Here is a 13,347-nt window from a genome sequence, read left to right as displayed (position 1 = left end):
GTCCACTGGCGCCTCTCTTTATCGATGAGTTCGTCTTCTTCTCACCTCTCTTCCAGCACTCAATCAAGCTAGATCTCTCTCTCTCTCTCTCTCTCTCTCTCTCTCTAATCTAATATGCGTGGGACGATGAATTCGCGCCAAATATAGCGGAGGTGTTTTTCCCTTTCCCTCTTGTTTGAGCTTTTTCTGAGTTTGATCGAGTAAGATTAGGAATTCTTCTGATGGAGAATGAGGTGGGAAACGAAGAGCTAACGATGGATCTGGATTTGAATCTTGGGCTCCCTTCATCACCCCATCTTAGCTCCTACCTAGCCGTAGAACCGGAATCCCCCTTCCATATGGTCGATCTCACCCATTTGTTCCACCAGATTTCTCCGGCAGGTGGTCAAGATTCGGAGTCTGCAGCCGGAGAGCATTTGTCTGTGGAAGAAGGCGGCGGCGGTGGTGGTTCGACTGTTAATTCAGACCCCGAGGTTCGTACCAGTCGATCCAGCCACGCTAGGCATCGGTGGAGGAGGCGGGAGATGCGCAGGATCCGGCCTACGGTCTTGGATTTGCCGGGATTGTATTCCGGCCGCGGCGCTCGGGCGAGCGGCTCGATGGGCCACCTTCTGATCTTTAGCCCCGTCAACAGTGGTGTCGGAATTGGGGGAGAAGAGGGAAGCGTTGCGGAAAACTCCGGTGCGGCCGATGCAGGGGAGAGAACTGTTGAGACCCAGAAGCCCGACGCGAAGAGGCTCTTGGCGGAGGCTTTGGCGGACGAAACGGAGGAGAAGCGGAGCGAAGGGTCGAGCAATTTCGAGTGTAATGTGTGTTTGGATGTTGCAAAGGAGCCGGTGGTAACATCGTGCGGGCATTTGTTCTGTTGGCCGTGCCTCTACCAGTGGATTCATGTGCATTCGAATTCGATGGAGTGTCCTGTGTGTAAGGGTGAGGTTACGGATATGAACGTCACCCCCATCTATGGCCGGGGCAGCAGCAATTCTGATTCTGGAAGAGCAGTAGAGGGCGAAGCAGCATCGGGCTTGAAGGTGCCTCCGAGGCCGCATGCTTGCCGAATTATGAGTCTCCGGCAGAGGATTTCCCGGTCCACTTCGCGGCGAATGGGGAGGCTTGCCAGCGTCAGAGAGTATTTGGGGTTGAGGCCCACGGATGGGGACCAGCGGGTTCGACCTCCATTGGCGGAGGACGGTGCAGAAGACTTGTTCGAGGGAATTGATGCTACGACTGATCGGATACTTAGTATGGCTAGAGTTGCACAGAGGTTAGACAGAGAGAATTTGGATCAGAGGTCGCGATCTGGGAGAAGAAGGCTGTTCCGAAACTCAGCTGAATTTAGGTTAGATTCGCTTGGCGATCGGATTGGTGTAGAAGAAATTAGCGGGCGATTGCGGGGGCGCTCCTTTCTTAGAGAAGGAGATGATCATTGGCATGTTCTTTCCAGTCGGCTCCAGCGATTAGATAGGTTGGCTTTGTTGAGTGCCCGCCTTGCATCTGGGGATGGTACGCTCCAGAGGTTTGCTCAAACGGCGAGTGGTTCTGCTAATTCTGACCCCTCTGCTCCCACCAACGTGAACATTTCACCTTCTGTTGATGATCAAGGTGCTCAACATGCCTCTAGGCATGCTCTTGCTGAAGATAGGACTTCGATTTCGAGCACTGCTGGCACAATTCAGTCAGATAGTCTGGCAGCGGATGGTTCTGCTCAGCCGGCTTCTGTAGGATCCTCATCCCACCCTCGAAGAAGACGCAGTGGAGCTTCTGGATCTTCAGAAGTAGATGGTGGGGCTCCCTATGCTTTGAAAAGGAGGCGGCTGAACTAGTGCACATCAGTTATCTTTCAACCATGAGCCCAAACAATAAGTGGGTCTTATACGTTTATAGCTGGCTTTGCATGCTGGTGCCATTTCTTTACGAACTTGAGGCTGTGGATATTTGCTTGGTTTGCTTCATAGTACGACGGTATTTAGAAGGTTTGGGATGTTTCTCACATTTATTATTAGTCGTCTGTATGATGTCAGCTTCGATCTTAATCTTATGTTGTGTTCTCCATTGTTGGCTGCAAGTTTCTTTCTGCCATTAATATTGAATGCAGTTGTTGTGGTGATAATCTTGTTGCTTGAGGGATTCTATAGACAACAAATTTCTTCGATAGATTCTTACTCTGTATCGCTTTTATGTATTAATTAATCACACTGAAATGCAGCTTGCATCCGGCTTATATCTTCCTATTTCAGGGTTTTGTCATCCTTGGACAATTATGTTTGTCTCTTCTATATCTGTTATTTTGGCATCTGGAATCCTCAACCATAACGTAGTCAATCTATGTAACTCATAGAGATGGCTTGGGTTTTATCATTCAAATAACCTACTTTATTCAAGAAGAATCGGGCAGGTTGATGATTAGAAACTCAAAAGTGTATATTATTTTGAATTGTTATCTGTTGGAGTTTGGGGTGTAAATTTTGTTATTTTGCATATTAAACTGTGGTGAACGGTTTGGATGCTCCAAGAGCTGTGCCACTTGGGGACTTGTACACTCGATTTATGGTCAAAAGATTTAAAAAAGAAGCCTTTGTAGCATTATTTATATATTGTATCATTGAATTACTAGAATATGAGAACTAATGTGTGGACCACTATTTTCATGGATTTTTTGTTCTTTTCTCTTGAATCTAACTGTACGGATGTGATCTACACGCTTGGATTTATAAGAACCAGCTCTTGAATCATCCAATTTTGATGCATACGCATTGTTTTTTTAAGGTTTTAAAATCAATGGCTCATAATCTTCATAAATATTCAAGCATTCAAAAATCACATTTTTCATCGAAAATACATTATCCAATGGTTGATTCCCTAGCAAATTCACCATGCCAAGCACATCCACATGGTTGGATTTGCAAAAAAAGTGTTGGAAATGCCCATATTTCTAGTTCTCATATTCTAGTTACTCTCGTATCATTATCACATGTTACTTCTCGCTTTCCATAGCATTATTTTATGTCTTATTATTACCAGAAGTTAACTTGTTTTGTGAACTTTTACTTCATCAATCGACTACTTTATTTTAAACTATATTTTTTTTTATCCTTTTTTATGGTCTCTATTGATATATTTTACATTTTTATTCTTTTGTTAAAAAACCCAAGGAAAAGAATATTTTTAAATATAATGAGAAGTCCAAGGCAAATAAATTGTTATTTTTGGCATCTGTTGCTATTGAGCAGTATCATGTTCTTGGTCATTTTTATGCATCATATATTTGAAAGAAAAATTGCATGTGAGACCTCAAGAATTATTTCTCATTGCCAATTATGGACTTGCTCTGATGGTTGGCTTAACTGGTGTTTTGTTGTTGTTGTTGTCACTGTTCTTGTTGGAGAGAATTGCTCTTTTGTTGATGGTATTTCATTGAAGTGGTAACATTTTGAAGAGTTTAACTTTAAACTATTGATGACCTTGCACAAGACGAAGCTTGGCAACTCCCTGGGGGCAAGGGGTAAGCCCACGGAGTTTTACGCTGCCAGGAAAGCGACCGTAAGTACGGCAGGCAAAGCCAGCGTGGCTAGGTCTCTAAACTTGGAGGTGGTTTCTCCATGTAAATATAAAAAAAAACTATTGATGCCCTTGGAATGTTTCGGAATTGCAACACCGAGTCTCCTTATTAATAAATACATCCTTAACTTTCTCATTTTTATTTGTTTTTGCTTGTGATAGATAGCAGGCATCCTTTGACATTCTGAGATATGAATTATTCTTGCCCATTATATCTTTATCTTTTCCTTTTCTTTTCTTTGCGTTTTGGTCTGTGTGTGTACACAGAATTCTTGTCAAAAATGGATATGTACAATGATCCGGTAGATGAGGTGCTCCAGCCCTTGAGTCGAAGAAAAAGTCAATGTCCCATTCAGTTAGTTTCATTTCTGTCTCCTTGTGGTCTTTCTGACATCTTTATTTTTGGCCCTCTTATGGCTGGATCTGTCACATGGGCACTCCATTTTAGCCCACGTATTGTGTCCCCTCGTATACTAGTTATATTGAAAACTTCATAAAAATGGCCACATCCTCGTATCCACAGCCATATCCATGTGATGTAGGGCTAGATTCTTAAGTGGTCCACAGGTCAGGCCGCCCGCAGGCCAGACAGAGCTGGGCCCTTGGGTGCGCACACACACACACCCCACACACACACACCTTCGGGCCGCAGCCCATTGCCACCCGTAGCTGTTGTTCTCTAACTCAGCCTAGGATTCTGATTGCAACTGAGACTATCCCCAACTTGCCTATCAGAAACTAACAGGCCCAAATAAACAGTGATAAGGAGTGAAAAGGGGTCATAATTTTTATCAGTTATGGTGTCCAATGTCGCTGAGCAAGTCTTTTTTATTATTTTGCTTTCAGCCCAAACTTCTGCATCTTGGGACACCTCATATAGATCTAATTTTGGGTGGATTTTCTTTATGCTTTTTGTTTGTGTCAAAGTTTTACTCTCTTTTTTCCTTCATTTGTGTTGGATATTTGCACTGAGCCAATACTTTATCATGTTATTTGGTTTCTTTTCATGAAGAGCCACTTGGAAGTTCTATAAAATACTTAATTTTGTCTATGAGGGTTATCAGGGCTGTCGAACTAGGCGTCAAGTATGAATATTTTTTAGTGTGATGGAGATCCAATCCAAATCGGACTGTGCAGTGGTTATTTCAATAAAATTCCAGCTTGAAAGGATTCAGATTAATTTCAAAGTAATGAAAGCTCTAGGTAGGAACTGACATGTGAAGTTTTTGGTTTGTCTTGAAAGTTGTTTTTTTTTTCACCTTGACTCTTTTCTGTAAACTGTATCTCACAGGGCATGCTGGATTTTTTCCCTCTTATAGAAGTCATGAATGCATCCTGAATATGTTCAATGTATTGTTCAATTTAAGATGAGGATAGTGTGCTACTAAAATTCGAAGTTCTGGTTCCTCCATGAACACAATGGTCAATTCTTTTTTATTTTTGGCTGTTCTCCACACCCTCTGTCTAAGAGCGCTGCTGGTTTATTATCCTTATTCATGTTTTTATGTGTATGTATCAATGAATCTTATAGATGTTCAATGACTAGTTCCATTTAATATTATGGATAAACTGCTGTTCAAATTTAAACTTCAGTTTATAGATATCTCCTTCAATATTGGTAGGATGGAAGCCATTTTTAATATAATTTGTGAAAGTAAAGAAAGGTAAACAGGGAAAGAATGAAGTATCTTTCACTGGTTAAAATACTGAATTCTATTTAGTTGTAGAATATTATTTAGACTCCAGCATTGTATTGTTGAGAGGGGGTCAAGTAACATGGGTACATCTGACAGGGTGACAGGACCATGTTGACATGCTGGGGGTAAGCCGTAAGGTTACACCCTTAGGTACGGCTTTGTCTCGATCAGGTCAAATCTGGCTTAGACCTGATATCCATATCATTTTTAATTTGAAATTTGAATTGTTTTTTTGTTTGTTATTGAATATTGAGTTTATTGATTGTTTTATGTATTTTTTAGTAAAATTTTGATTCTTATATATATATATATATATATATATATATATATATATATATATATATATATATATATATATATATATATATATATATGGCAATGAGAATATCCATGCTGCTTATAAACTGTCCTTGTTTTTTGCAAATCCAACCCCACAGGTGTGCTTGGTATGGTCCATTTGCTAGGAATCAACACTTGGTTCATGTTTTCCAACAAAAAGACACTTTTTTTGAGGCTTGAATATTTATAAAAAGTTTTGGCCGTTGATTTTCAAACCTTATAAAAACCTATCCATGTGTCATAATCGGACAATCCAAGAGCCGATTCCTATGAAATGCATCATTTAGAGCACATCTATATAGTCAGGATTTAAAAAAAAAGAAACAGGAACCTAGTTCATATGGGAGTCGCGGGGATTGCATTACTCTCTCTCTCTCTCTCTCTATATATATATATATATATATAATGGGGTCATGGCCACCTAACTGTTTGAGTGAACTAAAAATCATAGGATGTCATGTGGAACAAATAGATATGTTCAACATGGTCCAAACACTAGGCTCTTGGATCATGTTTTTTTGACCAAAAACATGATTTTATGAGCTAAGAAAAAAAATCAAATTGTAGGCCGCTGATTTTCAAGCCTCATAAATCGTGCTTACTTGTCATAATCAGAAGATCCAAGCACCAATTCCCACTAACCAAACCATGTAGATCACATCGTTGAGGTTAGTTTCATGAAAAACAACAAAAAATAAAAATGAAATAAAACTCACTCAGATGTCATAACGACCTGACCAAATATTAACTATATATATAGCTGTGGCATTTTTTGGAAATTGTTGTGCCGTACTCTCCATATCTGCACCCGAACCCCTAGTTACTTATGACTTAAAGGGTGTGTTATTTTTTAAACTGAACTTAACAACCCAGGTCCGCAACAATTTAGTGATAATATTGCAGATTGGAGATCAATTTGCAATAACATTATGAACTCAAAAATGTTGAAGAATGGATTTGGATGTATTTTGAGTATTTGATAAGCTTGCAAATTCAGGCAACACATGAACAGAGTGCATGAAAACTGAGTCCTCGAGAAGAAGATTGAAGTAAAATGGTTTATATATTCCTGACGACGTAGTGAACTCTGATGGAAGGCCTTTAGAATTTTATTTTATGCCACTTTTCTAAAAATCAGTTTTGCAATGGATGTTACTAGTTGCTGTTTACTGGCTCATCATCATGTAGCACCAAGATGGATTCAGGCAGTGGCGGATGTTTACCCCCAAGTATTTACATTGCATCAATTTGTCAGTTGAATTCGTAATTCCTGGTTCGCTTATCATTTGTCTGTGTTGCATAGGCTTTTGTCAGTAGTTGCTGTAGTCAGACTACTGACAAATTTAGACATTCTCATGCATTAGATGGACAAACTTTTCCAGAGAGGCAGATATGTTTTAAAATTTAGGGGTTTAACAATCTGGAACGAATAGTACAAAGTCTGAATAAATATTTAGAATCCAGGATTAAGAGAAAACTTGTTTTACTCTTTTTTTTTGATAGGCAAGCTGGGTTCAACCCCTCTTTATTAGATTTAGAGATGGTCATGAAGATCAATCAGCCCATTCCAATTAGGCAGCTCATTCTCCTAGCACATTTTATCCCCAATCCCTTGATGATGCCCCAGGAACACACTTATGATGTCAATCAGTTTACGAGTGAAAATTTCACAATTATAATTATACAACAGATCTCCTCCTGGTCCAGTCTGGAGCTGGTTTCTGTTTTATGAAGAGATGTTTCTTGTTTGTCTGTTAGACTAGTTCAAGACATGATACGGTCTGGCTTTGGTTTCTGTTTTAGGAAGACATGTTTCTTGTTTGCCTGTTAGACTAGTTCAAGACATGATACGGCCTAGTTCTGGATTTAGCTTGAGATAAAGTCATTGAGTTTGTGTCTGATTAAGTTGCACGAGGTTACTATTATTTTGTTTTTTAGTTGTTTACTTTTCTATCTATTTTCTATAGTTCTTGTTTAAGAGTTGTTTGGATAACATTTGACAAATGAGAATTAAGTTACTTCATTATTACAATGTAAATGTGGGTGTAAAGCATTGAAACATGTTTTGGTGTGGTGCTGTAGCCAACTGTTGGAATGACTACAACAATTGTGCCTCTTGTTTCAAGGAATTCCTAGTTGACTTTAGAATTCAATGATTTTTGGATGCACTTAGAAAAGTGACATGATTTTTAGTTTTTCTTTTGACATGAAATAGACTGACATTATCCACCTTTAATTTGTGACATGGGATTGTTCTTATAGCCTCTCTCTCTCTCTCTCTCTCCTATACTACATCTAAGTTGATCCGAGACCAAACCCTCCTGAACTTGCCGTTGTTTATGCTTGTGTATGAGGATTAAGAGGAGTGTCTCATAGTGATAGAATAGTTACATTTTGCAATTAACACATAATTTTGATGTAACCCTGCTGAACATGCTGTTATCTTAAAATTAACACGTAATTTTGATGAGACTGAGAGGAGTGTCTCTCTTGATTGGTTGATTAAGATGAACCATTATTTATAGTGATGGCATGACTAAAGAGTCGATGCAAGATGATTGAGTGGGCAATTCAAACTTAACTTTATTTAATTTAATTTTGAAAGCAATTCAACACTTTTTGAGATGAGATGAAAGAGAAATGTATGTAAAACACCACTTAGTCTTACACAGATTATTTCATGGATCAATTGCTCATATTACTTTGTGGTTCCATGGTTATTTTTTAGTATACAAATGAATTGATGAACTTATGGCATGATGCAATGTGAATAAATTCCTAGATTGAGATGTAAGTATGCTGTGCGCTTTAAAAATAGGCTTAAGATAATTTTACATACTAGTGATTATTTAGAACAAATGAATGAGTTGACTTTAGAATAGCATTAGAAAGTTCAATTCTTAAGCTGGTGAATACTCTAACAAAAGAAACCTCTCTAGTGATAGAATATTTAAATCTACTTTAGCTAGTTGCAAAATGTAACGCTGCAAATCAATATCTCGACGATGTAAAAGACAAAAAGTAGATGTAGAAAGTTTCAAGAGTAGTGGAAAACAAAATCGTTTTGATGTTCTTTTGCAAGTTATTTTGTTTGTCAGGGTTCCAATGATATAGTTGGATGGTTAGGTCATACAATCACAACCGAGATGTCTTGGATTCGAAACGACCGAGGGTCATCCCCTAGCTTGCCTACACAAAATTATCCAAAAGAAAATAGTTATTTTTGCTTATCAATGCAGTATTATGAATCTTTATGCTTGGGTTGCAGGTGATGGGGGTGACAAAAAAATTAAAGTGTTGAGCTATGTGGTTGTAGATGCTCTTGTCAAACCTAGACTTTAATAAGATTGTCACCTAATTTCTGTCGTCTCAAATAAATCAAGGTGATGAGGGAGACCTGAAATTAAAGAGGAAGAGTTTAGTTGTGGTTGAATATAGTCATCAAATCTGGAATTTAATAAGATTATCCTCTAATTTCTTTCATCTCAAATAGAACAAGGTGATTGTTTGATTCCTCTAACCTCAAATTGATGCAAACAATAGGAAGATTGGTTGAAGAAATTAAAGAGGAAGAGTTAAGCTGTGTTAATATACTCGTCAAATCTGGAATTTAATAAGATTATCCTCTAATTTCTTGCATCTCAAATAGAACAAGGTGATCGTTTGATTCCTCTAACCTCAAATTGATGCAAACAATAAGAAGATTTCAGATGAACATTGTACGTCTAATAACAGACATAACTATGCTAAAAAATTAGTCAAACATCTAATGAGTAGAGAGAAAAAAAGTAGGAAAACAATTCTCAAAAAACAAGCCATGACTCTTTAACTCTTCTTCTTTGCATAGTGGAAAAGTTCCGCATTTGGTGTGAGTTTATATAATTCAATCTTCATTACTCTTTCTACTTCCTGAGTCAATTTAGACCCAAAATACTGTCGTTGAAATTGATGCAAATCTTTATGGCTGGTTATCGATCTTGATATGCATCACTAGTTCACCATTGCCTAGCTGGCAAAGGAGTCGAGATACTTGACAACAATCATCATGAGAGAGTTAGAAGAAATTGGTTTTGGTTTGAAAGCATAGAAAGAGTTGCTGCATCCAAGTGTAGTTTGTACCTCAATGGGAGTTTATTAAATTGTTCTCTTAGGGGTACTGTGCATGATATAACCAAAATACTCTCAAGATTTTGTATTTTTCCACAGGTTAAGCCATGACCATAAACTAAAAGAAATGACCTCTCAAATTGTAAGTTATGCACAATTCTCAACAATCCAGGATGATAATAGAATTTCTCTTCAAGGTTCTTGATGCAATATTGCACATCTATTAGGATTACATCATGCCTCTAAACGATTCTTCACAACCACTATTCTTAAATCGGTTCTATAATTCATCCTATCTAGTCAAAATTTAGCTAAGGATAGTGTATCTGAATAGTATAGTCATTGGCACTATGCTAGATTAATAATAAGACTAACAATTTGGCAATTTTATCTGTTCCACTAAGCAAATATAGTTCTAAAGCAAAAAACATTGTATCTTAGACATAGTTACTGGAACTTCATGCTGTGGGGAAGCTCGCTTCGGAAGTAGGAAACTCCCCCCTTCCTTGAAAGGAGGGGAAGCTTCGGTAATCTGCTTCTGAAATATGGGAAACCCGATTGCCTTTATTGTGAAGGTCGTTTCTGAAATGGGTTCCCTTTCGCTTTCATAATTTTTCTCTATCGCTTTTTGTTACTTCTCATTCGACTTCTCCCTAATTTTCTAAGTTTTTCATATTAAAAAAATATTGTTTTTGAAAGGCAAGCTAGGGTTAGGCAGACCCTTACCAGTTATACAACTATACCATTGGGTTTTGAACCTGCAACGTCCCAACACAAGGTGAATATGCTCTTATATAGCTCAGATTTATTTGCCTCTTAACTCAATTTCAGATCAATTTATCAAAGCTAAAAATCTTGGTCAAGAAAGTTATTTGAAAATTTTGCCTAGTTAAAAGCTGATCACGATGTTTTCCACAATTTCTGTGTTTTATAAGATCATAGTTACCAGGAAACAAAATGGATACAATGCGTAAAGTAAAAGCGGGGAAGAGACTTAAAAAACTAGTATGAAGCATGAAGCGCGACATGCTTGTGCAGTGATTATACAAACACATGAAAAATGAAAAGTGAAAAGGAAACACAGAAAGCAATATAAAGCATGAGCAAAAAGAAAATAAAAAATAACATGAACACAAATATAAAACAATACTAAGCTTGTTATAAAAAAATTATTATTTTTACCAACGGACCCTCTGCTTGTCTGATAGGAGAAACTATTATTAAGGCTGAGCCTAATATGGCAACTGGGAGCAACTTGTCCATTATTTACCCCAAGGGTAGGCGTAGGGGGGTTGGGCCTTGGCTGTTAATTGGGCAGTTACGGTTCGATTCCGGCAGGCATCACCCCTGCGCAAGTCTTCTTCCATTTTTGAAAAATTTGGTTCGCTTTGAATAGTCTGCCATAGCTATCCTGGTCGGCTTTGCTTCTCCTAGTTCTTCTCTTTCTGACATCTCATCTTTGTCCCAAACTGAGCATGTTTGTGGCATCATCAATTCTGAGGAGCATAGGGGTCATTAGCAAAAACTACAAAACAACCTGATCTTCCCAAGAGATTTTTAGGCATTAGTGGTAGGTGAAAGGTACTACTTTAAAATTATGGATCTAAGCTATTCCCAACAATAGGTTGAATGATGCGGGAACATGGACTACATGAAAGAGGGTTTTATAGGCGATTGGACCAACAGTCACATCTACCAAAATAGTCCCCTCAGTGGTTGTGTTCCCATCATATCTTCTTATTTTCATGCAACAGGTTCCAAATACCTTGGTATCCCCAATCTCTTAGCAATAAGGCTAGGACAAACGTTCATCCCTCCTTCACCATCAAATAGAGAATTTGGTACAGAGATTCCCTTAACTTGGATAATTATGTGGAGAGCTTTGGTGTGAGCAAAGACTTGCTTGGGTGCATCCTCTTTAGAGAAGGTCAAAGGCAAATTGGTCATGACTTGAGAGACCAAAGTAGAGAGTTTTCGATTTCTGTGAATATGGAAACCTTGATTTTATGGCGAATATCCTCAAGAGCTTTGTTGTGTTACGAAGAGGATTTGATTAGATCCAAAATGGAGATATGAGCAAAAGTTTTAGACAATTGCTTCTCAATGTCATACATTTTTTTCTAGTATTTTTTCGGGATTTTGCTCATGTGGTAGATTCAAGCAAGGCGGAGGAGGAACTCTCTTGTAAAGGTTTTCTGGTGGGTAAATCCTCCCTAACCAGGTCACATGGCCTACCCTCTTTGGATTTGTTCAGAATTGTGGACTACCACTGGAAGGATTTTGGCAATAGGCTTTTGAGGATTATCTAGTGGTGGTCCCTGATGATTTTCCTAGAGTCTTGGTCTAGGTAGATGACATTGATTATTGACTCGGACCTTTCTTTAGGCTTCTTATTGGACCTAGACCAAACTTCTATGATAGGGGCTTGGGTCCATTTGGAAACTACTTTTGTTTGGTCCTCTAGGTTAACAAGAACTCTTAAGATGGTTATGATGTTACTTGAATAGATATTTTAGCTTGAAGAGGCCTCTATTGGGTTCTTTCCTTTTGAGACCACCACTCAATCTGAGTCTATCGTTTCCTCCTTGTTGGAACCACACAACTATGCATGGATTGTTTGATGATTGGCTAGATAAGTTTAGACCTTTCTTGGGAATGGTGGTGGTGTATTGAAAGGGTAGGGAGATGGCATGTCATGATTTTCTGCAAAAAATAGGATGTTTGTGAAAAAAAATTTTTCTTCTTCCTGGGAAGTTGGTAGGATTTCTTGCAGAGGTGTGACTGAGAGGGTTTTGTCAGAGACTTCAATTATTCCAAAAGAGTCTGGGATTGGTCAGAGGGACTTTTCATTAGAAGGTGAGACCCATATTATTTCTCAAGGTTTCTCAGGTTGGGACCAATTTTCAACCTTTTCCAATGATGGTCCTACACCTACCTCTTAGACAATTTGGTGTTTAGGAAATGAATCTTGGTAAATGCCCAGATCTTGATTAGAGGTAGAAGTTTTACCCTTCCCTGGTTAGGACTAATTCTCCCTTATTCATATTGTCTTGGACAATGCCCTTCAAGATAATACACTCCCTGGTGTCATGTCCAGCCAAGTGATGAAATTTACAAAATTTAGTCGGATCTCTTCTTTTTTATCACTGGTGGATCAAGAATGGGTGGGAGGTTCAGAACTCTTGCCAGGATCAAGATAGTTATGACCTCTTCATAGCTTTGGCAAATTTTAGTGTTTTTTTTGTCCTTTGTCCACTGAATGTTAAAATATTTTTGTCCAGATTGTCTGTTATACTCGGAGGGTTTTTTATTGGTTTGCTTTAGCTGGATATAATTGTCTCATAGTCCCTTTTTTCTCCTTTGAGGTTCCAGTCTTTGTTGTTATTTTTGTAATTGTTGTATTTGACAATATTGACCTGGCTCTTTTGATAATCCCACTTGTTAGATTTTCCTTTTTATTTGACCCTGACTTGATGAATATCCCCTCATAGAGGCCTCTCTTGATTCCAATTTCATTCCACTAGACTCTTCTTATAAGCTCCTCAAAGCTTTGATTGAGTTTGGCATTTCCATCATTTGTTGACTTTGTTCAAAAGCTTTTGCCAATTCTAAAATTTTTAAGGATTTTCTTTTCTTGGATTTCTAC

The 13,347-nt window shown here is 38.3% G+C and overlaps 1 protein-coding gene across 1 annotated transcript; it reads left to right on the top strand.

The window, feature by feature from the left end:
• Window positions 1-2,221, top strand: LOC149841095 (uncharacterized). Its single transcript, XM_090003587.1, has one exon. It carries the CDS (start codon window positions 222-224, stop codon window positions 1,821-1,823), a length of 1,602 nt encoding a protein of 533 aa, XP_089859713.1. The 5' UTR covers window positions 1-221; the 3' UTR covers window positions 1,824-2,221.
• The last annotated feature ends 11,126 nt before the right edge of the window (window positions 2,222-13,347 follow it).

Source organism: Nuphar pumila, chromosome 4 (genome assembly GCF_984573655.1).
Source record: "Nuphar pumila chromosome 4, dmNupPumi1.hap1.1, whole genome shotgun sequence".
Taxonomy (NCBI): Eukaryota; Viridiplantae; Streptophyta; class Magnoliopsida; order Nymphaeales; family Nymphaeaceae; genus Nuphar; species Nuphar pumila.
The sequence above is the reverse complement of the archived record's forward strand: the minus strand, read 5'-3'. Positions and strand labels throughout refer to the sequence as shown.

Excerpts from the sequence above, each read along its gene's own strand:
- LOC149841095 (XM_090003587.1), top strand. The coding sequence starts at position 222 with ATGGAGAATGAGGTGGGAAACGAAGAGCTAACGATGGATCTGGATTTG.